Raw genomic sequence first — 27,938 nt, 5'->3', positions numbered from 1 at the left:
CTTGGAAGGTATGATTTTCTCCACAGTTAATGGTTGATTGAGTAACATTACCCTACACTAGTAAAATGAGCAAGATCAGGGATATACACACCCTGATATCTACACCTAAGGCTTATATCATTACATGTAGAACGTATTCACCAATTCTACTAAGATATATATATGTATAAAAAGTATTTTTTGTTGGTTCCTGTGGCAGAAATGCCTCTGCCACGTGTTCTTGGAGGGCCTGCTTGCCAGTCTCCTGCCAAAAGACTATGGGCCCTTTACAAAAACGTATGTGATTTATGTACTTTTGTAATCCAGAAAGAGAGACACACCGTTAGCCCTCATTCCCTGGAACAGTTTTAGGCATAGGACCATGTGCACGGTCGGTCAAAATGATGACTTCCATGGAAATCCCGAACCCCTGAACCGCTATGGGTGATTTTTGGATATGTTGGTCCCCCAGATCGGGGATATGCCTTTTGTGGGGTTTCCATGTGTTTTAGGGGTACTTTTGGGGAGTTGTATTGCATGTTTCTTATACTGGGCGATAATTTAATTATATGTGTGTGTAATCAAGTATATGTTTTTACGTGTAATTGTGTGTATGTTTTTACTGTAGTCTACTCTCAGGTCCAGCGGGGAGTGCCCCTTGCATGGGGACTCACATAAAAGGCCAGTTGTGGCTACCAATAAACAAGTTCCTGCTTACCCTCAACACAGAGCCTCGTCTCGTGATTGTAGGGAACAGCTATACCAACTATAATCCATTCTTTTGGGATTGTTCTTTGGATTGCTATAATCACCAGCTCTTGTAAGAGCTACACTGCTATAGCTACTCTACTCTCTGGATTGGGAGAGGTCTACCCACTGGAAGCTGGATCCTAGTCGTGGGTCCAGGATGGGTGGAGGACGGTGAGACCCCAACCAAGCTGTAACGCTGGAGGTGGGGACTACAGTGCTGATGGTGTCTGGTGGAGTGCTTGGAGTACTTGGTGAGCACTAGGAAGCAGCGATCCAGGCGGTCCACCACAGTTTCCCCTTAAATCCCTGTGTGTCTGTAACTCCCTATCAATAGTGCATGTTTAAGTGCCATGTTTGCCTATGATTAACTACTATGAATGCTACTAAATCTAATGTGGAAATAAAGAGAAGCTTACGTTCTGTTTTGTCTCAGATGTCTCTACGAGATTTTCGCTATTCTCTCCCTGCTCAGCTTCCTCCTCTATGTCCAGAAAAAAAGTAAAAGGAAAGGAAAGGGGGAAAAAAGTATTGTAAATAACCCTAAATTACCACAAAAAAAATGGAAAGAAATTGTGCAAAAATGTACATGAAAAGATTTGCAAATATTGCATTAGTGATGAATAACTATACAATTTCCTCTATCACCAAAATGTTTTAAGTGACCTATAGTTGGGCTACGGCTGGCTAGTGGGAATGCTATGGGACGGTGGGGGTATTATTGGTGTGTGGGAATGCTATGGGATGGTGGGGGTATTATTGGTGTGTGGGAATGCTATGGGACGGTGGGGGTATTATTGGTGTGTGGGAATGCTATGGGATGGTGGGGGTATTATTGGTGTGTGGGAATGCTATGGGATGGTGGGGGTATTATTGGTGTGTGGGAATGCTAAGGGATGGTGGGGGTATTATTGGTGTGTGGGAATGCTATGGGATGGTGGGGGTATTATTGGTGTGTGGGAATGCTATGGGATGGTGGGGGTATTATTGGTGTTTGGGAATGCTAAGGGATGGTGGGGGTATTATTGGTGTGTGGGAATGCTAAGGGATGGTGGGGGTGTTACTGGTGTGTGGGAATGCTAAGGGATGGTGGGGGTATTATTGGTGTGTGGGAATGCTAAGGGATGGTGGGGGTGTTATTGGTGTGTGGGAATGCTATGGGATGGTGGGGGTATTATTGGTGTGTGGGAATGCTAAGGGGTGGTGGGGGTATTATTGGTGTGTGGGAATGCTATGGGATGGTGGGGGTATTATTGGTGTGTGGGAATGCTATGGGATGGTGGGGGTATTATTGGTGTGTGGGAATGCTATGGGATGGTGGGGGTATTATTGGTGTGTGGGAATGCTATGGGATGGTGGGGGTATTATTGGTGTGTGGGAATGCTAAGGGATGGTGGGGGTATTATTGGTGTGTGGGAATGCTATGGGATGGTGGGGGTATTATTGGTGTGTGGGAATGCTATGGGATGGTGGGGGTATTATTGGTGTGTGGGAATGCTATGGGATGGTGGGGGTATTATTGGTGTGTGGGAATGCTATGGGACGGTGGGGGTATTATTGGTGTGTGGGAATGCTATGGGATGGTGGGGGTATTATTGGTGTGTGGGAATGCTATGGGATGGTGGGGGTATTATTGGTGTGTGGGAATGCTAAGGGATGGTGGGGGTATTATTGGTGTGTGGGAATGCTATGGGATGGTGGGGGTATTATTGGTGTGTGGGAATGCTATGGGATGGTGGGGGTATTATTGGTGTGTGGGAATGCTATGGGACGGTGGGGGTATTATTGGTGTGTGGGAATGCTAAGGGATGGTGGGGGTATTATTGGTGTGTGGGAATGCTATGGGATGGTGGGGGTATTATTGGTGTGTGGGAATGCTATGGGACGGTGGGGGTATTATTGGTGTGTGGGAATGCTATGGGATGGTGGGGGTATTATTGGTGTGTGGGAATGCTATGGGATGGTGGGGGTATTATTGGTGTGTGGGAATGCTATGGGACGGTGGGGGTATTATTGGTGTGTGGGAATGCTATGGGACGGTGGGGGTATTATTGGTGTGTGGGAATGCTATGGGATGGTGGGGGTATTATTGGTGTGTGGGAATGCTATGGGACGGTGGGGGTATTATTGGTGTGTGGGAATGCTATGGGATGGTGGGGGTATTATTGGTGTGTGGGAATGCTATGGGATGGTGGGGGTATTATTGGTGTGTGGGAATGCTAAGGGATGGTGGGGGTATTATTGGTGTGTGGGAATGCTATGGGATGGTGGGGGTATTATTGGTGTGTGGGAATGCTATGGGATGGTGGGGGTATTATTGGTGTGTGGGAATGCTATGGGATGGTGGGGGTATTATTGGTGTGTGGGAATGCTATGTGATGGTGGGGGTATTATTGGTGTGTGGGAATGCTATGGGATGGTGGGGGTATTATTGGTGTGTGGGAATGCTATGGGATGGTGGGGGTATTATTGGTGTGTGGGAATGCTAAGGGATGGTGGGGGTATTATTGGTGTGTGGGAATGCTATGGGATGGTGGGGGTATTATTGGTGTGTGGGAATGCTATGGGATGGTGGGGGTATTATTGGTGTGTGGGAATGCTATGGGACGGTGGGGGTATTATTGGTGTGTGGGAATGCTAAGGGATGGTGGGGGTATTATTGGTGTGTGGGAATGCTATGGGATGGTGGGGGTATTATTGGTGTGTGGGAATGCTATGGGATGGTGGGGGTATTATTGGTGTGTGGGAATGCTATGGGATGGTGGGGGTATTATTGGTGTGTGGGAATGCTATGGGACGGTGGGGGTATTATTGGTGTGTGGGAATGCTATGGGATGGTGGGGGTATTATTGGTGTGTGGGAATGCTATGGGATGGTGGGGGTATTATTGGTGTGTGGGAATGCTAAGGGATGGTGGGGGTATTATTGGTGTGTGGGAATGCTATGGGATGGTGGGGGTATTATTGGTGTGTGGGAATGCTATGGGATGGTGGGGGTATTATTGGTGTGTGGGAATGCTATGGGATGGTGGGGGTATTATTGGTGTGTGGGAATGCTATGTGATGGTGGGGGTATTATTGGTGTGTGGGAATGCTATGGGATGGTGGGGGTATTATTGGTGTGTGGGAATGCTATGGGATGGTGGGGGTATTATTGGTGTGTGGGAATGCTATGTGATGGTGGGGGTATTATTGGTGTGTGGGAATGCTAAGGGATGGTGGGGGTATTATTGGTGTGTGGGAATGCTATGTGATGGTGGGGGTATTATTGGTGTGTGGGAATGCTAAGGGATGGTGGGGGTATTATTGGTGTGTGGGAATGCTATGGGATGGTGGGGGTATTATTGGTGTGTGGGAATGCTATGGGATGGTGGGGGTATTATTGGTGTGTGGGAATGCTATGGGATGGTGGGGGTATTATTGGTGTGTGGGAATGCTATGGGATGGTGGGGGTATTATTGGTGTGTGGGAATGCTATGGGATGGTGGGGGTATTATTGGTGTGTGGGAATGCTATGGGATGGTGGGGGTATTATTGGTGTGTGGGAATGCTATGGGATGGTGGGGGTATTATTGGTGTGTGGGAATGCTATGGGATGGTGGGGGTATTATTGGTGTGTGGGAATGCTATGGAATGGTGGGGGTATTGTTGGTTAGTGTGAGTGCTGGGAGATGGTGGGGGTATTGTTGGTTAGTGTGAGTGCTACAGACAAAAAACAAATTGATATCAAATGCTCAAAGGAATTAATGAGAAACATACACAGGATCTGACATGGGCTCGATTTAATATTTTTGCTTACGCTCTTCAAGTGATTTAATATTTTTTTATAAACTTTTAAAAATGCTTTTTTTTAAATTCGACATTCAAATTATATGGCATATTTTACAATAATATATATCAAAACATAGAAAAATATTAAAATATTGTTCATAATATAAATTCATTGGAAAATTGTATAAAAAAATATTTGGTTAGTGGAAGCACTGTGGGATGGTGGGGGTATTGTTTGTTAGTGGGAGATGGTGGGGTATTGTTGGTTAGTGGGAGATGGTGGGGGTATTGTTAGTTAGTGGGAGATGGTGGGGGTATTGTTGGTTAGTGGGAGATGGTGGGGGTATTGTTAGTTAGTGGGAGATGGTGGGGGTATTGTTTGTTAGTGGGAGATGGTGGGGTATTGTTGGTTAGTGGGAGATGGTGGGGTATTGTTAGTTAGTGGGAGATGGTGGGGGTATTGTTGGTTAGTGTGAGTGCTGGGAGATGGTGGGGCTATTTTTGGTTAGTGTGAGTACTGGGAGATGGCGGGGGTATTGTTGGTTAGTGGGAATGCTGGGAGATGGTGGGGGTATTGTTTGTTAGTGTGAGTGCTGGGAGATGGTGGGGGTATTGTTTGTTAGTGGGAGTGCTGGGAGATGGTGGGGGTATTGTTGGTTAGTGGGAGATGGTGGGGGTATTGTTGGTTAGTGTGAGTTCTGGGAGATGGTGGGGGTATTGTTGGTTAGTGGGAGCACTGTGAGATGGTTGGGGTATTGTTGGTTAGTGTGAGTGCTGGGAGATGGTGGGGGTATTGTTGGTTAGTGTGAGTGCTGGGAGATGGTGGGGGTATTGTTGGTTAGTGGGAGTGCTGGGAGATGATGGGGTATTGTTGGTTAGTGGGAGCACTGTGAGATGGTAGGGGTATTGTTGGTTAGTGGGAGTGCTGGGAGATGATGGGGTATTGTTCGTTAGTGGGAGCACTGTGAGATGGTGGCGGTATTGTTGGTTAGTGGGAGCACTGTGAGATGGTGGGGGTATTGTTGGTTAGTGGGAGCACTGTGAGATGGTGGGGGTATTGTTGGTTAGTGGGAGTGCTGGAAGATGATGGGGTATTGTTGGTTAGTGGGAGCACTGTGAGATGGTGGGGGTATTGTTGGTTAGTGGGAGTGCTGGGAGATTATGGGGGTATTGTTGGTTAGTGGGAGCACTGTGAGATGGTGGGGGTATTGTTGGTTAGTGGGAGATGGTGGGGGTATTGTTGGTTAGTTTGAGTGCTGTGAGATGGTGGGGGTATTGTTGGTTAGTGGGAGTGCTGGGAGATGATGGGGTATTGTTGGTTAGTGGGAGCACGGTGAGATGGTGGGGTATTGTTGGTTAGTGGGAGTGCTGGGAGATGATGGGGGCATTGTTGATTAGTGGGAGCACTGTGAGATGGTAGGGGTATTGTTGGTTAGTGTGAGTGCTGTGAGATGGTGGGGGTATTGTTGGTTAGTGGGAGTGCTGGGAGATGATGGGGGCATTGTTGGTTAGTGGGAGCACTGTGAGATGGTGGGGGTATTGTTGGTTAGTGGGAGCACTGTGAGATGGTGGGGGTATTGTTGGTTAGTGGGAGCACTGTGAGATGGTAGGGGTATTGTTGGTTAGTGGGAGCACTGTGAGATGGTAGGGGTATTGTTGGTTAGTGGGAGCACTGTGAGATGGTGGGGGTATTGTTGGTTAGTGGGAGCACTGTGAGATGGTAGGGGTATTGTTGGTTAGTGGGAGATGGCGGGGGTATTGTTGGTTATTGGGAGCACTGTGAGATGGTGGGGGTATTGTTGGTTAGTGGGAGCACTGTGAGATGGTGGGGGTATTGTTGGTTAGTGGGAGCACTGTGAGATGGTGGGGATATTGTTGGTTAGTGGGAGCACTGTGAGATGGTGGGGGTATTGTTGGTTAGTGGGAGCACTGTGAGATGGTGGGGGTATTGTTGGTTAGTGGGAGCACTGTGAGATGGTGGGGGTATTGTTGGTTAGTGGGAGCACTGTGAGATGGTGGGGGTATTGTTGGTTAGTGGGAGCACTGTGAGATGGTAGGGGTATTGTTGGTTAGTGGGAGCACTGTGAGATGGTAGGGGTATTGTTGGTTAGTGGGAGCACTGTGAGATGGTGGGGGTATTGTTGGTTAGTGGGAGCACTGTGAGATGGTAGGGGTATTGTTGGTTAGTGGGAGATGGCGGGGGTATTGTTGGTTAGTGGGAGCACTGTGAGATGGTGGGGGTATTGTTGGTTAGTGGGAGCACTGTGAGATGGTGGGGGTATTGTTGGTTAGTGGGAGCACTGTGAGATGGTGGGGGTATTGTTGGTTAGTGGGAGCACTGTGAGATGGTGGGGGTATTGTTGGTTAGTGGGAGCACTGTGAGATGGTGGGGGTATTGTTGGTTAGTGGGAGCACTGTGAGATGGTGGGGGTATTGTTGGTTAGTGGGAGCACTGTGAGATGGTGGGGATATTGTTGGTTAGTGGGAGCACTGTGAGATGGTAGGGGTATTGTTGGTTAGTGGGAGCACTGTGAGATGGTGGGGGTATTGTTGGTTAGTGGGAGCACTGTGAGATGGTGGGGATATTGTTGGTTAGTGGGAGCACTGTGAGATGGTAGGGGTATTGTTGGTTAGTGGGAGCACTGTGAGATGGTAGGGGTATTGTTGGTTAGTGGGAGCACTGTGAGATGGTGGGGGTATTGTTGGTTAGTGGGAGCACTGTGAGATGGTGGGGGTATTGTTGGTTAGTGGGAGTGCTGGGAGATGCTGGGGGATTTATTGACTACTGTTAATTCTGTACAGTGTTTTTATTTAGTTTTCCTATGTGTAATTTGTTGCCTTAATATTTTTAGGCAATATTAATGAGACACATACGTATAAAACCATTCAAATTCGAAATAATAACCCAAATTATTTGGATTAAAATCAATACTTACCAATATTAGTTTGCAGATGGTTCTCATCAGAACAGTTCTTCATGGTGCTCTTAAGATAGGGAAAAAAGAAGAGATGTTAACATTTTTGCAAATTTATTTATCTGGGAGTCTGGAGAGTGATGGACAGACAATTAAATGAGATTTGGAAAGAAAGAGATAGACAAGGAAATGAGAGCTGGGAGAGAACCAATGGACATAGACATGGCAGCAAAAAACAATGGACGCACATGGATGAGGACACAAGAAGCAGGAGATGGGTGAACGCACAAAAATATGATAGGGTGATAATAGGCTGGAAAGCATGGATGTAAATAGTTAGGACAGCTGAAGGGGATGGATGGACTTGAACAAGGAGAAGACATGACAGCTGAAGAGCAGTGGAGGACAAGGACAGGTGGTTGAGCATGGACTATCAATGAAGATAAAGAGGATTTTGTCAATTGTGCACATTGACTCCTGGGGCTCGTTTTCTCACCAGATCACCTCCAGACACTAACAATAAAATTACTCCGGTATACTGATGTTGGCTACATTGCTTACTTACCTCCTGGGAACTTCGCGATGAAATATCTTCCAGATCAGAAGACTAAAAAAAGCAGAGAACGGTCTGTTAGTTTGGTTAAACTGATCGTCCGTGGTGACCAATGAGAGAACTTACAAGGACACTGCTGGAAGTGGGACAAAAGGTTGCATTTTCTTTTTATTAGATTTTCAGTTTCTTTAAAGGCCAACATTGGTGGGATTAAAATTATTTCACTGAAAAATGAAGCTAAACCTGTCCCAGAATTCATGTCAGCCTTTTTTCGTTTACAAAAACCGAAAAACAGGTCCTCCTAACATACTGACCCTACTAATGAACTTACCCAACAGACCCCCCTATTCACCACCTGACCCCTACTGACCAATTGGCCCAACATGCCAAATTACCCTAATGACCAACTGACCCTGAGAACCAAATGACCCTTAATAACTAAATTAAATTAGCAGACAAACTGTACGTACAGATAAAATAACCCAACAAACAAGCTGTCCCTACTGAGCAAATGACAAGTGACCAACTAACCCTACTGAATAAATACAATGAACAGACAGACTGTACATATACATAACATTACCTTACCGAAAACTGACCCAACAGACAATCTGAACTTACAGACCAGCTCACCATACTGACCAAATGACCACACTGGCCCAGCAGAAAAACTATAGGTACAGATCAGATGATCAACTGACCCTACTGACTAAATTAAATTAAACTGCACATACAGACAAAATTACAAAACAGAAAACTGATCCAACATGCCAACTGAACCTACAGATCAAATTGCCAAACAGACAAAATGTTCGCACAGACAAACTGATGAACTAACACTACCTGAACCAATTGACGCCATAACCTATGACTCCATGACAGTAATGTTCCCGTTTGTAGTTTGAATGTTACTGTAACTTGTGTGATTTACCAGTACTGGAGTCTCTAGTCTTTTCAGCTTAGTCTCCAGAGCTAGAAGCTGTCCTTCCCTTCTAATAAGTTGTATCTGCAGGTCGTCACACTTCTCTCCCAGTTCTCTCAGCTGTTTTCGGTACGTGTCCTTCTCCAGGAGACCCTTGGAATATTGCATGTGAAACTGTTCCCTTGTGGCTATGGCCTGGAACACAGAAAGTGAGGACAGAATGCTGAAACACCTCAGCTGCTTTTAACAGTACTGTTTTTAAACCGTGGCTCTCAGAGCAGTATAATAAACGTTTTCTCAAAAAAAAAAGTGTGCCTGTTTTTACCTGATTTCGCTCGAGGCACACTTCCTCCATTTGCTGGAGAATAGACTCGATACGTTGTTTATACATCTCGGAGTCTTTTCTCAGCGTGGTGCACTGCAGTTCCAATACTTCCTTTGTCTCCAAGTGCTACAGACAAAAACAAATTGATATCAAATGCTCAAAGGAATTAATGAGGCACATACACAGGATCTGACATGGGCTCGATTTAATATTTTTGCTTAAGTTTATTCAAGTGATTTAATATTTTTTATAATCTTTTTTTTAAAAAATGCTTTTTTTAAAAAATTCAAATATCAAATTATATGGCATATTTTACAATAATATATATCAAAACATAGAAAAATCTAAAAGTATTGTTCATAATATAAAAAAATTGAAAATTGTATCAAAAAATAGTAAATCATTGGAAACATCTTATCCTAAAATATTAAGTTAAGGCCATAGTTAGAGGGGTTAATATGCCGTTAACAGTCCTGTTTAAAAATGTACAGCGCCGCACGCAGTTTCATATGGGGCTGCAAGGACATCTGGGTTAGTTATTTCTCTTCTAGGGTACATTCTATCTCAAACAGAACTCGTAGCAGAACTCGTAGCAGAGAAATTTGTTTCTCTGCTAGTTGAGGAACGGCACTGGAGCAAAGGAGAATTGAAGTGGTGCTTTATAGGCTTTGGAAAAAAAAAATTCTCTGCTTTGCAATACAAAACAATTAGCCCATGTATAAATGGAATTAGGAGGAAATATCGGTAGGTTAGTTTTACTTGATTTAAAAAGTTAGGATAAGTGGGAAGAGTTGATTTCGTGATGGTGTGCATATTTTTTACCTTCCTGAAGGGTTAGAACCCTGAGAGGGGATTAACGAAACTATCAGAAAACAGTGCACCTACTTTGTCTCGCAGGTCTTCGGCCCGTCGGAGCGACATTTTGAGGGTATACATGTTATTCACCATGTCCTGGTACTGTTCCATTGCCTGCCTGCGTTCGTCCTCCAGAGTCTGGACGTACAGTTTGATTTTCTCCGACATCCCTTCCTTGTTTACCCTCTAATAGATACATATAGGCATCGCGAATTATTGTCATCTACAGAACAAACCTCCATTCTCAATACATTGTACATTCTGTGAGCAGTTTAAGGCTTAAACATGGAAAATGGAAGAAAAAAAAAAAGAAATAATTGTGAAAAAGAGTCACACAAGAGGGGCTGGGAGGGTACAAAGACACACAAGAGGATCTAAGGGGGAGAAAGACATACAATACCGGCTGAGGGAGAGTAAGACAAACAAGAGGGACTGAGGGGGAGAAAGACGCAAGAGGATCTAAGGGGGAGAAAGACATACAATACCGGATGAGGGAGAGTAAGACAAACAAGAGGGACTGAGGGGGAGAAAGACACAATAGGGGCTGAGGGGGAGAAAGACACACAATAGGGACTATGAGGGAGAAAGACACACAATAGGGACTATGAGGGAGAAAGACACACAAGAAGAGTTGAGGGGGGAAAAAACATACAAGAGGAAGTGAGGGGGAAAAAGAAACACGAGGGGCGGAGGGGAAGAAAGAAACACGAGGGGTTGGGGGAGAAACAGACACATAGATGGGCGGAAGGAGTAATGACACACAAAAAGGGCTGGGGGAAAGACACACTAAGGGGACAATGGGGGATTAGATACACTAAAGGGAGTAAGACATTCAAAATAGGGGTTAACACACAGCTGAAGATGCATTTTATTTGGGGGGAGGCAGCAACAAAATCCTTGCACCGTGCCTGTCCATGGACCCAGATAATGGGGCAACAGTTTTCTCTGCCAAGGGCAGACTGTACTCCAGTGGCAAGTGACGACATCTGGATTCTGCAGACATGTTAATTGGAAGAGAGCCTCAGCTGCCCACACTTAACCAATCAATGCAATTCTGTGCACAGGAATATTCACAGAATTGACACTAGCCAGCCTGGACGTCTTGTTCTCTTGGTATTGGCCACCGCCATGGCCGTAGGTGGAGTTAAAACTCTGGCAGCAGAGGGGTTAAATGCCACATGTGCCGCATTTCAAAGTGAGACACGGCACATACAGACTCCAGGCAACATGACCACTTCAGAACACTGAAATGCTCATGGTGCTTCAAGTTACCCTTTAACCTGCTTACATACTGACAGCACCCAATGAATGTGGCCTTTACATAGTTAAGATATGGAAGTAGGGGTTGGTGCCTGGATTTGATAACTTACTTGCAGTGGGACATCCAACTCCTGGATTTTTGATTTGAGAAGCTCATTCTCTCTTTGCAGTTCATAGATGACATCTTGGCTGGGTCGTTTCTCTATGGCATGCTTTAGCTTCGAGGTTTGTTTTCTCTCCAGTTTACAGTCATCCTCGGCCTTCATCAGACTGTGTTTCAGCATATCAATCTGCGGAAAAGAGAGCGCGTCTTGTCAGCTATGAGACAAACACATTTTGTATCGTGCAAGTCACAGACACACCCTGCTCGAAAAAATGACGGTTTTATATTTCTCTCTTTGAACATTTCTTTAAAATGTCAAATATCAGGACAGGCTGACCATTTACAAAGTGATTTTTTTTTTTCAAACAGAGAGAAATATGGATGACCGTATAGAGGCATCCAGTTGCAGGAGAAAGTGGTGTGGATTTCTACTTTTTTCCAGTTTTTTAAAAATACATATTTGTTTAAAAATAGGGATAAATAAACAGAATATTACAAATCCTAAGAAGTGATTATTCCCTTTTACGAGGTTGATAATTAAAAAAAAAACAAAAAAACAGTATTGGGGGCAGTATTGAAGTTTAGAAGATCAGGTAACGCTAATCAACTAAAATTCTCTCTCTGAACAGAATTTGCAATGTGTGTCAGCAAACATTAGTTTGCGTTTTTTCCAGTACTGGAAATTAACTCGTCCCACGTATTATTGTGGGGAGGGCGGGGGCTTTTAACCCCTTAAGGACCAAACTTCTGGAAAAAAAGGGAATCATGACATGTCACACATGGCAAGAGTCCTTAAGGGGTTAATGTACATTTTAATATACAAGAACACTTAGTATCATGTGTCAATCGTGTAAATTCTGGAGAAATTAGAGAGAGTCGCTGAATATTTACTGCTTATTTTTTCTGCATTTGACATGTGAGATGCCCTTACCCATTCTCAGAGAAAGTTACCTCGAGTTGTAAATCTCTGTTCTTCATCAGAGCAGAATTCTTCTCTTCACTCTGGCTGGCAAAGCGCATCGCCAGGTCGTAGTTTTCATCCTTGCACTTTTTTAGCTCTTTGTTGAAGTTATCCCTCTCTTCTTTCATCTTCTGGACCCTCTCCTGGTGCTTCTTCAGCTCGCTGTCTTTGACTTGCATCTGCCGGATTTTGTCCTCCTTCTCACAAAGCAACGCATGTAGCTGCTTGTAATTCTGCCTCTCCTCCTGGATGACCTGCTGAAGTTTCAACATCTCATTCATGAGAAGTTGGGTCAGGCTGGATTCACCGGCTGTATCTACAGAGCAAACACTAGTTTCAGGAAAAGGAAAGGATGTGTGACAAAGATAGAACATCATGTGTCTCCATAAACTGATTGGAAATCTCGCTTCAGTGGGAAGGATTGCGGAGGAATCTGGTGGGAACACTTGATTACATTCTAAGAAAGAAGTAGACACATTGTCTATCTGACCAGATCACAGGGAATATATATCGGTTTTGGCCAAGCCAGTTCCCATTGTCTATCAACGGACCACATCTCTCCACTGGAGACAATGAATAATCTCGAAATGTAGGAATGTTCTGTCATATCGAAATTTAAATAATTTATTTTTAATGACCTTGTGGTATCCTTGCACACATCCTGGTAAATACACGTTACATTTACCACACGTAATGGGACTTATTTTGTTTTGTTTTTTGACGGTTTGGGTATTGATCTTCATTCCTGAGGTATGAACAGGTATTGCAGACAGATCATTTTTACCAAATTAACTATCTATATTTCCATCACATCAATAAACAACCAAGGGTTTTATTTGCACATACTGTACAGAATTCAATGTCAGAGAGCTACATAAAGTGAGTTTCTCAGTCACTACCCTGCATATCGTACTTGGCACCACAAGGGGGCAGTGAGGAGATAACTAGTTACCAGACCACCAGTGTTATCGAATAATCAGAAATAGAATGGAAAAATTGGTGGACTAAGTCCATAGTATAGTAAATAAACAACTAATAGTAAATGGGGGGGATCGGTTTAGAATTTAGGGTGGGTTAAACCAGAAATTAGAGGAGACAAATAATATTTTAATTTTACAGGGGACATTACAGTATTGCGCATTCACAAAGGGCATTGAATGGGCTAAGGAGTAAGAGATTGTGGGAGATTTGTTAACGTATTCCAAACAGAACAGTGGAATATATCAGACAATGAATTAAAGGGAACATCATTTGGTTTCTATGGTGATTGCTCCAAATGTTAGCACTTTGATTTAGTTAGCAATGTTTTTCAATATTAGCATACTAGCAATATTAGAATACTCCTCCAAATTGATATGACTCCCTTCCAGTAAGCACCTCGTTTGATAGGCAACTCATCGATTCCCGGCAGACGCTCTGTAGGAGTGAATCACAAAAACAAACGCAGAGATACAGGAACAAAGTGAAACATGTACAGACAGCTACCAGGCGCTAGGCTTTACCAATGATCATTGAGAAGACACGCGTAGGTTCGCTCCCAGTAATTTTCTTGAACAGATGTGGGTAGTACAATTCCAGACTTTCGAGAAATGCTACGTATCCCTTACACCCAGTCCTCTGCAGAATATCCAGAAGCACACCTGTATCAATACAATAAAGAATGTTTGCAGGATAAGCAGGAGGGGTGAAGGGGGGCGGGTGCCAATCAGACATTAGACATCCTAAAACACTAACTCAGAGACAATTCCACAATGTAGCAACCCATCAACAAAACTCTCTGTAATGCCTCTCTCAGTGAGGTATTAAAAAGGTCCGGATATCAGACCTCACAGAATTTATTACGGCTGGGCTTTTTAATTAAGTCTCCTGCATTTAAGTGAGATTTCACCTATATTTAGGACAAAATAATTTTACAAGAACAATTCCCCCAAACAGCTGTCCTGGTTTAAAATCTTTAAATCCTTCATCAATTCTCCGCATTTCCTTGCTTACCGAAGCGACACCTGCATGTTTTAGGGGACACAGATTTTACATTTCTACTTTTTCACGAAAAGCCCAGACACGGCGATGTGGTGATTTCGTGATGGTGTATGTGGTGATTACGTGATGGTGTATGCGGTGATTTCGTGGTGGTGTGTGTGGTGATTACGTGATGGTGTATGTGGTGATTTCGTGATGGTGTATGCGGTGATTTCGTGGTGGTGTATGTGGTGATTTCGTGATGGTGTATGCGGTGATTTCGTGATGGTGTATGCGGTGATTTCGTGATGGTGTATGCGGTGATTTTGTGGTGGTGTATGCGGTGATTTCGTGGTGGTGTGTGTGGTGATTACGTGATGGTGTATGCGGTGATTACGTGGTGGTGTGTGTGGTGATTACGTGATGTGTATGCGGTGATTACGTGATGGTGTATGCGGTGATTTCGTGGTGGTGTGTGTGGTGATTACGTGATGTGTATGCGGTGATTTCGTGATGGTGTATGCAGTGATTTCGTGATGGTGTGTGTGGTGATTACGTGATGGTGTATGTGGTGATTTCGTGATGGTGTATGCGGTGATTACGTGATGGTGTATGCTGTGATTTCGTGATGGTGTATGCTGTGATTTCGTGATGGTGTATGCGGTGATTTCGTGATGGTGTATGTGGTGATTACGTGATGGTGTATGCGGTGATTTCGTGATGGTGTATGCTGTGATTTCATGGTGATGTGTGTGGTGATTTCGTGGTGGTGTATGCGGTGATTTCGTGGTGGTGTATGCAGTGATTTCGTGGTGGTGTATGCAGTGATTTCGTGATGGTGTATGCTGTGATTTCGTGATGGTGTATGCGGTGATTTCGTGATGGTGTATGCGGTGATTTCGTGATGGTGTATGCGGTGATTTCGTGGTGGTGTGTGCGGTGATTACGTGATGGTGTATGTGGTGATTTCGTGATGGTGTATGCAGTGATTTCGTGGTGGTGTGTGCGGTGATTACGTGATGGTGTATGCGGTGATTTCGTGATGGTGTATGCAGTGATTTCGTGATGGTGTGTGCGGTGATTTCGTGATGGTGTATGCGGTGATTTCGTGATGGTGTATGCGGTGATTTCGTGATGGTGTATGCGGTGATTTCGTGATGGTGTATGCGGTGATTTCGTGGTGGTGTGTGCGGTGATTACGTGATGGTGTATGTGGTGATTTCGTGATGGTGTATGCAGTGATTTCGTGGTGGTGTGTGCGGTGATTACGTGATGGTGTATGCGGTGATTACGTGATGGTGTATGCAGTGATTTCGTGGTGGTGTGTGCGGTGATTACGTGATGGTGTATGCGGTGATTTCGTGGTGGTGTGTGCGGTGATTACGTGATGGTGTATGTGGTGATATATCTATTGATGCAGGTTGTTATTTAGGCAGGACTCACCGACTTTCCTTTTTCGGATGACAAGATTGGGGTCATTAAAAACTTGCTCTTCATCATCGCTGCTGAGGACGCGACACTGCCTTAGGTACGGCGTGATCCTGTTTGGGTCTATGATGGAGATTAGCTTTACACGATGACGCTCCAGTTTGTTCCAACACCCTTCATCCTCATCTTCCGACATGATTAAGGACGTCAATCTCGATTTCTGAAAAAACATGATTTTTTTTTACACTGTTTGTTCCAAAATATGAGGTATACTGCTTTTTTCAGATTAATCCAACAAAGTAATTATTTTTATTTTTAACATTTTATGTCACTTTTGTAAAGAAATATGCGGCGCTAACGACCCTTTAAGTTGCATTTTTTTAAATGATAGCACAGGAAAATAAAAAGCATGGGATATCAGTGTACCTTGGTTATTGCATACACTATCCATATCAGTCTTCAAATACTCAACGCACGACTAAAGGAGCACTCGGAGAAATCAAACCTCTTCAGCTCACTGTAATCAGTTAGGCGGACTGTGGGAATGCCTGTCTGTGTTTTGCAGTTAGTTAGTTAGTTTGTTGTTGTTTTTTTCCAGCATTTTATAAATGGTGCTAGATTTTGCACCTCTAAGCAGGAAGCAGGCCTATGTAGCTATGTATGTATGGCATTTAATTCTGAATTTGATTTATTTTTATAAGTATTAGGTAAGCATTATTAAAGTCATGGTGAAATCAAGAAGAGTGATCAAATCAACTGATTTAAGTTAATTCTACATTGTACTGTTTTACATTTACATATCCAAAAAGCAAGACACAAAGTCTTCCTCAGACCCAGCAGCTTTAAAAGTTTGTGTGTCTATACCTCTCCCAGAATGCTCTGTTCAATATGCAAATAAGTAGACACCTATTTAAAATAAATATCCACACCACATTTTTGTTCGCTCCAATGGAATGAACAGTGGAACTTTATTTTCTATTGCCACTTTTTATTCCAATGTATCGGTTATGATCATATTGGCCACCGTGTCAGTCATATTGACACACACTTACTGCACCATTCAATGACACAGTAGCAGACGTGTAAAGCTTTCTGTTATTCAGAATCCCATGCTCACACACTCATACATAGAGCCGCACTCAAACACTTTTTTTTTTTATTCTTTATTTTTGTCGTGCACGGTATAACAACAGGCTTGTTCAGCCACAATAGCAGTCACAAGCAGCAAGGTAACGAACAGTTAAAATATAACGTGGCATATGAGTATACAGCACAAGTTTAGTTTTGTAAGAGAAAAGAGAAAAACATAGACATTTATTTACATATGTTTCAAGCCTAGCTAAAACAATAATCAATGAAGAGATGTACATCCTGCTGTCTAGAATTTTCAAAAGATAAATTAACTAGCTGGGTAAGCTCAGCGGGAGGTACATAGTGCTTGGTATGTTATGATTCGTTTACGCGCTAATATGCACTGCAGAGTAATATTAAATAAAAATAAAATGATAACACAAACGATTAAGTATATGTAGATTAATATTAATGGTATATCTTAGATGCTTGACATAGAAAGGACACATCCAATTTATTAAATTTTGGTGTTGACAGCACCTGCCAAAGGGTACAAGCTAACTTAGCAGAGACCTGCAGGCAAATGGACAAGTATGAAAGTACTCAAGGTGTTGCAGCTTAAAACAGAAAGGCATATGGCTGTGATTGTAGGGGCTTAGTGTGTTGCAGCTGGTATCCAGCATGTCCCCATAGTAAATAGAACCGGACAGCAGGTAAACAGTTAAGGGACCTAGTTGGGCTCAGAGTGCAAGGAAGACAGGGGGTAACAAGAGTTAGTGTGACAGTCTTTCCACATCTAGCAGAGTAAGGCTGATGGGACCCCCTGTGGCACCTGTATCGCAGTTCACAGTCACCCTATACCTTGTAATGGTACAGCAAAGTCCCTGCCCGCCCTGGGGCATGCCAAGTTTTGAAAGTCTGATGCTAGGCAGCGTGGTTCACCGCTCAGGGTTTGATCTCTCCGAGGTTTGTTTGGCTTGAGCTTGCTCCATGTCGGTTCCCACCTCTCTGCGGCTGCTGGTGGGTCTTTGCTGGGTCGGCGTGTAGTAGAGCCTCTCTGAGGTGGGTAGGCGGGTTTGCGTTGGCGCTGGACTATAGTAGTTGCTGGGAGTACCGGAGGTCTTCGGTGCTGTGCAGAGGTAGGGCACTTATGGGTCCGACTTTGCGTTTTCTTTTGCTTGTGCAGGGATGATGCGTGGAGCCCAATCCGCCCTTTCCAAGGGATGTTCACCCATGCGGGAGGTTTCTTTACACTTTGGTGTGTGTGGTGATGCAGGCGAGTCTCGGTGCTTGTGTGGGCTAGAGGCCGGGAGGGTTTTTGCTTCTCTGAGGCGCCATTTGCTACTGGTTGCACCTGGCGAAGTCTGCCCGGCGGGAGGGGGGGGTCTGTGTTTGCGACGCCATTTCTGTGCTCTCTTTCCCGCTTGGTTTGTGCCCTGAGGGCGTGGGCTCGTGAGTGCCGTTACTCGTGAGTGTGCCGCTGGGCCTTGTGTCGTGGCTTGTCGGTCCTCTATTTTGCGCCAGAAAGCCTCGAATATGGCGTTGAGCCGTGCCAGTGTATCTAGTCCATCTGGAAGGTTAGGTGGACCGGTTACTGTCGGCTTCAGTTTGGTGTTGGTGGGTCTCATTTGGAGGCGCTGCTCCGTTGCTTGGGCTAATCCTCTTGGGGCCGGGATGACCCCCGCCGGCCCATAGGGGGGGGAACAGGAGCCCTTGTACGTGTTTGCTTCTGTGGCAGGTCGCGGGAAAGCGCTCGTCTTCCCCGCGTCCGCCATGCTTGTAGGCTGCAGGCCTCGTTTTGCCGGGTTATGTCCCATGGGCTTTTTGTCTTGCGTCAGCTTGTGCCCCACCATGTCACCTCTCTGGTGGTGGCACTTCTGCCTCGATTTGGTGCCTTTTTGTGCCTGGTTTTGGCTTTATTTCAGTTGCCGATGCAGGAGCTCCCCTATCTCGCATCCACTCGGCTCTGCGGTCAGGCCCCGCCCCCCGCACTTGAACACTTTTTAAAAAATAAAATAAAAGTGAACGGTCTGATCCTACGGCTCACTCACACGCAGGTCCCTGGGACCGTCAGTTCTGTTCACTACAAGTGCATAACACTGGATGCAAGCATGTACCTCTAATTCACTCACTCCACTAGGCTGACACAGTCAATGACCACCTGCACATTTTATCATTTATGGCTAGCGGGGTTATTGCAAAATACAGGCATATTTAAGACCGCTTCAGATTGTACTAGAGCAGCCATATAGAAACATAGAAACATAGAATGTGACGGCAGATAAGAACCATTCGGCCCATCTAGTCTGCCCAGTTTTCTAAATACTTTCATTAGTCCCTGGCCTTATCTTATAGTTAGGATAGCCTTATGCCTATCCCACGCATGCTTAAACTCCTTTACTGTGTTAACCTCTACCACTTCAGCTGGAAGGCTATTCCATGCATCCACAACCCTCTCAGTAAAGTAATACTTCCTGATATTATTTTTAAACCTTTGTCCCTCTAATTTAAGACTATGTCCTCTTGTTGTGGTAGTTTCTCTTCTTTTAAATATAGTCTCCTCCTTTACTGTGTTGATTCCCTTTATGTATTTAAATGTTTCTATCATATCCCCCCTGTCTCGTCTTTCCTCCAAGCTATACATGTTAAGATCCTTTAACCTTTCCTGGTAAGTTTTATCCTGCAATCCATGAACCAGTTTAGTAGCCCTTCTTTGAACTCTCTCTAAGGTATCAATATCCTTCTGAAGATAGGGTCTCCAGTACTGTGTACAGTACTCCAAGTGAGGTCTCACCAGTGTTCTGTACAATGGCATGAGCACTTCCCTCTTTCTACTGCTAATACCTCTCCCTATACAACCAAGCATTCTGCTAGCATTTCCTGCTGCTCTATTACATTGTCTGCCTACCTTTAAGTCATCAGAAATAATCACCCCTAAATCCCTTTCCTCAGATGTTGAGGTTAGGACTCTATCAAATATTTTGTACTCTACCCTTGGGTTTTTACGTCCAAGATGCATTATCTTGCACTTATCCACATTAAATGTCAGTTGCCACAACTCTGACCATTTTTCTAGTTTACCTAAATCATTTTCCATTTGGCTTATCCCTCCTGGAACATCAACCCTGTTACATATCTTAGTATCATCCGCAAAAAGACACACCTTACCATCAAGACCTTCTGCAATATCACTAATAAAAATATTAAAGAGAATGGGTCCAAGTACAGATCCCTGAGGTACCCCACTGGTGACAAGCCCAAGCTTCGAATATACTCCATTGACTACAACCCTCTGTTGCCTGTCACTCAGCCACTGCCTTACCCATTCAACAATATTGGAATCCAAACTCAAAGATTGTAGTTTATTGATAAGCCTTCTATGTGCAACAGTGTCAAAAGCCTTACTGAAATCTAGGTAAGCAATGTCTACTGCACCACCCTGATCTATAATTTTAGTTACCCAATCAAAAAAATCAATAAGATTAGTTTGGCATGATCTCCCTGAAGTAAACCCATGTTGTCTCTGGTCTTGAAATCCATGTGTTTTTAGATGTTCAACAATCCTATCCTTTAACATGGTTTCCATCACTTTCCCCACTACTGAAGTAAGGCTTACTGGCCTATAGTTGCCCGACTCCTCCCTATTACCTTTCTTGTGAATGGGCACAACATTTGCTAACTTCCAATCTTCTGGGACTACTCCTGTTATCAATGATTGGTTAAATAAATCTGTTAATGGTTTTGCTAGTACACCACTAAGCTCTTTTAATAGCTTTGGGTGTATTCCATCAGGTCCCATTGACTTATTTGTCTTTACTTTTGACAGTTGAAATAGAACCTCTTCCTCTGTAAACTCACGTGTAATAAATGACTCATTTATCCTTTTTCTTAACTGAGGTCCCTTTCCTTCATTTTCATTTGTAAATACCGAACAAAAATATTCATTGAGGCAGTCAGCTAGACCTTTATCCTCATCTACATACCTTCCTTCTTTTGTTTTTAATCTAACTAATCCTTGTTTTACTTTTCTTTTCTCATTTATGTATCTAAAAAAAGTTTTGTCCCCCTTTTTTACTGACTGTGCTATTTTCTCTTCTGTGTGGGATTTGGAAGCTCTTATAACTTGCTTAGCCTCTTTCTGCCTAATCTTATAGGTCATTCTGTCTTCCTCACTCTGGGTTTTTTTATAATTACTAAATGCTAACTTTTTGTTTTTTACTATTTTGGCCACATCTGCGGAGTACCACAGTGGTTTCTTGAATTTTTTGCTTTTACTGACAAGCCTAATGCAATTTTCTGTTGCCTTCAGTAGTGCAACTTTTAAATAATCCCATTTCTTTTGGACTCCATTTAAGTTGCTCCAGTCTGATAATGACTCCTTTACACATATTCTAATTTTAGAAAAGTCTGTTTTTCTAAAGTCTAAAACTTTTGTTTTTGTGTGGTGTGACTCAGTCACTGTTCTTATATTAAACCACACTGACTGATGATCACTGGATCCTAAACTTTCACCTACAGTAATATCTGATACCAAATCTCCATTTGTTAACACTAAATCTAGTATGGCCTCTTTACGAGTTGGCTCCTCAACGACTTGTTTTAGAGACAATCCCAGTAGGGAGTTTAGAATATGTGTGCTCCTGGCACAAGTAGCTATTTTTGTTTTCCAATTCACATCAGGAAGATTAAAGTCACCCATGATGATAACTTCCCCCTTCATTGTCATTTTAGCTATTTCTTCAACTAGTAGATTATCTAACTCTTCAATTTGTCCTGGGGGCCTATAAATCACACCTACACGAGTTACTGTGTGATTACCAAATTCTAACGTAACCCAAACGGACTCTATGTTCGCCTCACTAACCTTTATTAGGCTAGATTTTATGCTATCCTTTACATACAGGGCCACCCCTCCCCCTTTCTTGCCTTCCCTGTCTTTTCTATATAAAGAGTACCCTGGTATTGCTATGTCCCAGTCATTTTTCTCATTATACCATGTCTCAGTAACAGCGACTAAATCTACACTATCAGTTGCCATTATTGCCACAAGTTCATGGATCTTATTCCCTAAACTGCGAGCATTTGTAGACATGACTCTATGTTTGAACAATTTGGATAAAACTGTCCTCCACCCATATAGCCCAGCCCCAGACTGGTTAACATTGCCTAACAAGACCTTCTAACCCGGCCTTACCTTAACCTACCACACGTCACAGAGAACTCAACGTCTACCCCTCAACGACTGCTTAACCTGTAGAAATCTTACCACATGCTACACTCGACATTAGAATGTTCCCTCATAATTTACAGTTACTGTAAATATTAACATGACTCAGCAATATTTCCAGCCCTAAGGAGCCCTACAGCCCATGTAAATACAGCAGAACAAACTTACCTCTAGCCCAACAGGTCCTATGCAAGAGACACTCACAATCTCTAGTCCCAGAACACCAGGCAGGCATGAGTCTCACAATGCCTTGCACATATTGTAAGCACGTGAAACGAATCCAGTTTATTCCTATAGTACTCAACACCAGACCTGGTGCGATCTCGTACAAGTTTCAGGGAACTGCTGTTTGCTCAACCTATATACAGGACTTTATTTTAATTTTTGTTTGTTTTCACGTAGTCGAACTACATACTAGCCATTCGCACTAGAACCGACCTCACTCATTATTATAAATTGTGCAAAAGTTACCATGTACCCCATTGTAATAATTGTCATTGAAGCGTACTTGGATTGCCGTTGGGGCACTACAAAAATAAAGAATTCCAAAAAAACTAAAAAAAAAAACTGTCCTCCATTCAACCTGAAGGGTATAGCCAGGGGACCGGCCCTCTATGCATATAATGTATTTTCACTAAGCAATATCTCTCTCTTGGGAGGAGGCCCTGTTATACACATCCCCGGTGACCACACTAAGGCAGCTGAGGATTCTCTCACCAAGAATCCCTGCTAAACTATTCTAAAACGTTCTCCTGCCCTGCATTATGCCACCTCCTAGAAGGCTCTTTTGTTGTCCTTGTTATAAAAACAAAAAATGAGGTGTGTTGAAAGTGAATGTTTTATCATGAACCTACTGATGTATTTAATTCTGCTCAAGCATTCCCTGCATTTTTGTAATTTGTTACCTGTACCTTAAAGGGACACTATAGTCACCAAAACAACTTTATCTTAATGAAACAGTTTTAGTGTATAAATCATGTCCCTGCAGTCTCACTGCTCAATTCTCTGCCATTTAGGAGTTAAATCACTTTGTTTATGCAGCCCTAGTCACACCTCCCTTCATGTGACTTGCACAGCCTCCCTAAACACTTCCTGTAAAGAGTGATCTAATGTTTACACGTTCTTTATTGCAAATTCTCTGTAAGTTAGAATTGCCTGCTCTGCTTGCTAGACACTGAAGGAGCCTCCTGTGTGTGATTAAAGTTAAATTTACAGAGCAGGAGATAAAAAATTCTAAATTAAGTTACATCTGATTGAAAATGAAGCCATTTTTTTATGCAGGCTGTGTCAATCAGAGTCAGGGGAGGTGTGGCTAGTATAAAGAGAAACAAAAGTGACTTAAAGGGATTGCGAAAGAGAAAAAGAGAGGAGGATCTGTCCTTCAAAGTATAAATAAATATACGTAGATATTGAGAAAAAGCAGTTAAAAATATATATACTTTATTAAACAAAAAAATAAACTTACAAATATGGTAAATGCAAACCCTAACCTACGCTACCTAACTAAATATAACAAGTTGGTAGCTGGAGTTAGCGTGAGAGACGTACACGGAGGTAAAAGGAAGTGAGATATGACACAAATAAGTGAACAACATTATATAATAAAGACAGTAAATTGTGCTGGCTAAAGGGTACCTAAATAGCAGCACACAGAGTTGAAAAATCACCTAAAAAGGTGAGTACTTTACACAATGATTACAGATGCAACAATATGTCAAAGGTATATCGGAGACTCTATAATGCAACTATTTGTTTGTTACACAAGATTTCAGATAATAATTTGCAACGGGATATCAAATGTGCATAAAAGAAATGCAACAATATGATCAAAACATCAGATTAAACGGTTTGCCTAAGAAATGTATGCAGCGATAAAGTGAGATCATACGATCACAGCAGTGTATCTTTAGGTGATCAGCCACAGGATTAGTCTTGCCAGGAAACTCAGTGTATATCATGCAATATCTCACTTCCCCTTACCTCCGTGTACGTCTCTCACGCTAACTACGGCTACCAACTTGTTATATTTAGTTAGGTAGCGTAGGCTAGGGTTTGCGTTTACCATATTTGTAAGTTTATTTTTTTGTTTAATAAAGTATATATTTTTGAACTGCTTTTTCTCAATATCTACGTATATTTATTTATACTTTGAAGGACAGATCCTCCTCTCTTTTTCTCTTTTGCGATTAATTTCATTAGGGTCCCCCCCTGGTCTGTCCTTTTGGACTGTTTTTGGCCAACTATTCTTTACTTGACTTAAAGGGACACTCCAGGCACCCAGATCACTTCTGCCCATTGGAGTGGTCTGGGTGCCAACTCCCACTACCCTTAACCCTGCAAGTGTAATTATTGCAGTTTTCATAAACTGCAATAATTACATTGCAGGGTTAACTCCTCCTCTAGTGGCTGTCTACTAGACAGCCACTAGAGGAGACTTCCGTGTTTATAGAACACAAAAAAAAGTGGTTTAAAACGACGTTGGACATCCTCACGCTATATGAGGACCTCCAGCGTCGCCGAAATCCCCATAGGAAAGCATTGAAAGCATTATTCAATTCTTTCCTATGGGGAGGTCTAATGCGCGTGCGCAGGCATTGCCACGTATGCGCATTAGGTCTCCCCCGCCGATGGCTGCGCATGCGCAATAGGTCTCCCCCGCTGATGGCCGCGCATGCGCAGTAGGTCTCCCCTGCTGGCTGACGCCAGCATGGGAGGAGCGTAGGCGGACCCTGACCCAGCGCAGAGGGACATTGGCGCTGGACTCCGGTAAGTCACTGAAGGGGTTTTAACCCCTTCAGCAATTTGGGTTGGGGGGGTGGGAGGTAGAGGGGCACTAGAGGGTCCTGCAGTGCCAGGAAAACAAATATGTTTTCCTGGCACTGGAGAATCCCTTTAACTCCTAAATGGAAGAGAATTGAGCAGTGAAACTTCAGAGGCATGATCTGTACACCAAAACTGCTTCACTAAGCTAATGTTGTTTTGGTGACTATAGTGTCCCTTTAATAAAACAGAGAATTATACAAAAGGTGTGCAGACTGAACTTAGAGAAAGAGAATGCAAATGTTTGTATAAAACTATATCAATTTGCATTTGCAGTTTCAGGGACTCAGAAGAATGAAATTCAACATATAGTGTTATCAGGCAGTACTTTAACCCCTTAAGGACCAAACTTCTGGAATAAAAGGGAATCATGACATGTCACACATGTCATGTGTCCTTAAGGGGTTAAAGACATAGCACATGTGTCTGCCTCTGCTATAATTACAACATTCAAGGTTTATCAAATTCGAGATATTTTAAAAAAATCAGATAAGAAAACACAGAGCATTTCATCGCTCGGCAAAATGAATTTTTCCCCCCTCTCTCCAGATCCATCTTTTTAGCAAGAAGAATTTGCGCTTTAAGACTAGTCCAGTAGACTTTATAATCACCTAATTATTAACTAAACTGAAATCTGTGCAGAAAGGATAATAAACTGCTAAACCAAAACAATCGCAATTAAAAAAAATATTAGAGAGCTTCAGATGATTTTTTTTCTGTTAGTTTAGATATTATGTCCTAAAAATAGACGTGTTATACATTGGAAGTGTTATAAATGATATTATATCGGAGATTCCAAAGACTTTAACCTGAAAGGTAATAAAATTCTCCTATTTTAGTGAGAATTATCTTTATGGACGTCAGAAGTAAGGGGTCTGGTGTTAACGCAAGCTATTTTAATCCTCCGTACTTCCTTCTTATGGTCTCAGACTAGTAAGCACATATTGGGTAGTTCTGTCATTTCTAGCCAATAAGAAGGTTTATGATGGCCCCATCGTTTAGGTAAATGTGTGACGTCATCTTAAGACCATATAGAACCAAAAACATTTCAGACATATTTACAGGCACTTTCACAGTCTGTTTGTGTGGCCTTGAAAGTGTAGTATATATTGGTCTGGTGGAATTCTGGGAGAAAATAAAAAATTTGGAGAAAATGTGTCCATGGCATTTAATTTTGTTTTCGTTTTTCCAGCATACACACAGCGTAACTGTTTTTATTGGTTGTTTTATCATATCCAATTTTTTTTTTTTAAATCTTTATTTTTATTGTGCTTAGAGTAACAAAACACGCTTATATTGCCACGACAGCAAATACAAGCCGATGGAATGAAACAAGAGTATTGACAACATGGCAATCATTATCAGCACATTTTTGTTTTTTAAAACAAGAGAAGTCAGGCTAGGTAAAACAATCTGTGGCTTTAGGTTCATTCAGGCTGGTAGCTAAGTGAAGCAAAATAGATATTTCGAGTAGTGTCTACAAACGCCACAACAGCGTACAGGTATATATAAACGTGGGTACAATAAACAGTGGCTCGGTAAAAGTGCACATTTCAGTTATAAAAACACTTATGTATCTTGTCTGATATGTCTGATGCTGGAGTATCCTATGTAGCAGGACTCGTGAGACCTGTGTTTGGTGTACTAGCGAAATGCTGCAAGTAATGCAAGTTAAGTGGATCAGGCTTGTAACACATGGAGTCTATCTGTGGTGTCCTAGTAGCATCCTGTATAATAGCTTTAAAGGGTTGTAGGGTTGGATGTATGTGCATGGGTGTATAACACATGCTAGGCTCGTTGTGTTAGTGTAATATACATAAAAGTGTAACAGTAGGCTTAGTAAACATGCTAGATAGGCTCTACACAAGCTTAACGTTAATGAAGTTATGCTGCAATATAGTTAAGTTTACGAGTAGAGTGGGTTCGCTCTGCTATATACTGCTGCAGTGGATTGCGTGGTAAGACTTACAGGCCCGTTGGGGAGACCCAGGCAGGTGCGTCGGTTTTAGGAAGCAGCAGACACGCGGATTGATTAAGCAGATTAGCTAACTAGGCTGTATGATTATTGCCTTAGGTTGCTGCATATTTGTAAATAGTTAAGCACACATGTCAACTGGACAGGATAAGCAGTATGTCAAAATAAGATTCATAATTTTAAACTAAAAGTCATAATAGTAGGTAACGTAACTGAGGCTAAGGCATAGATTAATATTTCTTCCTTTTTCCCTTAAAAAAAAAGGTTATCAATCACTTATGGTCTAAGCTAACATACAGCTGAGATATTGGAAAAAACATATACGCTTTCATGCTGTTATATTTTTATGCCGCTGAGCCAGCAGTCTTGCTTCGGTGTCCCTGTTCAGTGGCTTGTCTTGTCCTGCAGCCATGTCTCAGAGTCAAAAATGTAGCCGATGCCCTTGCTAGGCTTCTGTATGACATACGTGTAGTGTCCATTGCGTTGAGCCATGTCCCGAGTGTTGCCTTTCTGAGCCCATCTTACGGTGCCTCGAGGCCTGTTGCCCTCACGCTGGAAGTCGGCTCTGATTGTACCTCGTGGGGTGAGCAGCCGCACAGACCCTCTTGCTGCCGCAATGACGGTGTTGAGTTGGGTTCTGTTACACTGGTTCTGATTGCCCGCACATGGGGCTTGTGTGGTAATCCCAGGTTTGCGTGTTAGCAGGTAGGGACGTACGTCGGGTGGACATGGCGCCCTTTCTCGCCGGGAGGACTGCTGGAGTCTGCGTTGCCGGATCGCCGCTTTGGAGGCTCGGGGTATGCACCTGTAGTGGCTGCGTCGTGCCGCCGGTCTGATCCATGAGGCCACTAGTGTTTCTGCCTGGCGGTAGGTTGATCCCCGGCTGTTCGGTCTGATCGATTGGTCCAGCGGGGACCGGGATATCCCCCACCGGTCCAAAGGGGGGGGGGTAGTCCGCTGTGCTGTCGCTTAATTGCCCCGGCGCCGAGGGGAGCGGCCGTCTTCCCCCAGGCCCAGTAGGCCGCAGACTCATCTTTGCTTTCCCAGCTCCGGCGGGCCCCGGGGTGG

The 27,938-nt window shown here is 43.3% G+C and overlaps 1 protein-coding gene across 2 annotated transcripts in view; it reads right to left on the bottom strand.

Moving 5' to 3' along the window:
- The window catches only part of CARD9 (caspase recruitment domain family member 9), a 55,979-nt gene that overhangs the window by 5,898 nt on the left and 22,143 nt on the right, over nucleotides 1–27,938 (bottom strand). The window contains exons 2-11 of one of the 2 annotated variants that reach the window (XM_063431623.1): nucleotides 15,793–15,997; nucleotides 13,893–14,030; nucleotides 12,381–12,706; nucleotides 11,437–11,616; nucleotides 10,097–10,252; nucleotides 9,212–9,337; nucleotides 8,896–9,081; nucleotides 7,977–8,018; nucleotides 7,433–7,481; nucleotides 1,146–1,210 (exon numbers count right to left, since the gene is read on the bottom strand). In XM_063431623.1, the coding sequence (XP_063287693.1) occupies nucleotides 1,146–1,210; nucleotides 7,433–7,481; nucleotides 7,977–8,018; nucleotides 8,896–9,081; nucleotides 9,212–9,337; nucleotides 10,097–10,252; nucleotides 11,437–11,616; nucleotides 12,381–12,706; nucleotides 13,893–14,030; nucleotides 15,793–15,973 (1,449 nt within the window). In that variant the 5' untranslated portion in view covers nucleotides 15,974–15,997. The remainder of the gene's footprint in view (nucleotides 1–1,145; nucleotides 1,211–7,432; nucleotides 7,482–7,976; nucleotides 8,019–8,895; nucleotides 9,082–9,211; nucleotides 9,338–10,096; nucleotides 10,253–11,436; nucleotides 11,617–12,380; nucleotides 12,707–13,892; nucleotides 14,031–15,792; nucleotides 15,998–27,938) is intronic. The other variant, XM_063431624.1, reaches the window with a different exon arrangement.

This window comes from Pelobates fuscus, chromosome 9 (genome assembly GCF_036172605.1).
Source record: "Pelobates fuscus isolate aPelFus1 chromosome 9, aPelFus1.pri, whole genome shotgun sequence".
NCBI lineage: Eukaryota > Metazoa > Chordata > Amphibia > Anura > Pelobatidae > Pelobates > Pelobates fuscus.
The sequence above is the reverse complement of the archived record's forward strand: the minus strand, read 5'-3'. Positions and strand labels throughout refer to the sequence as shown.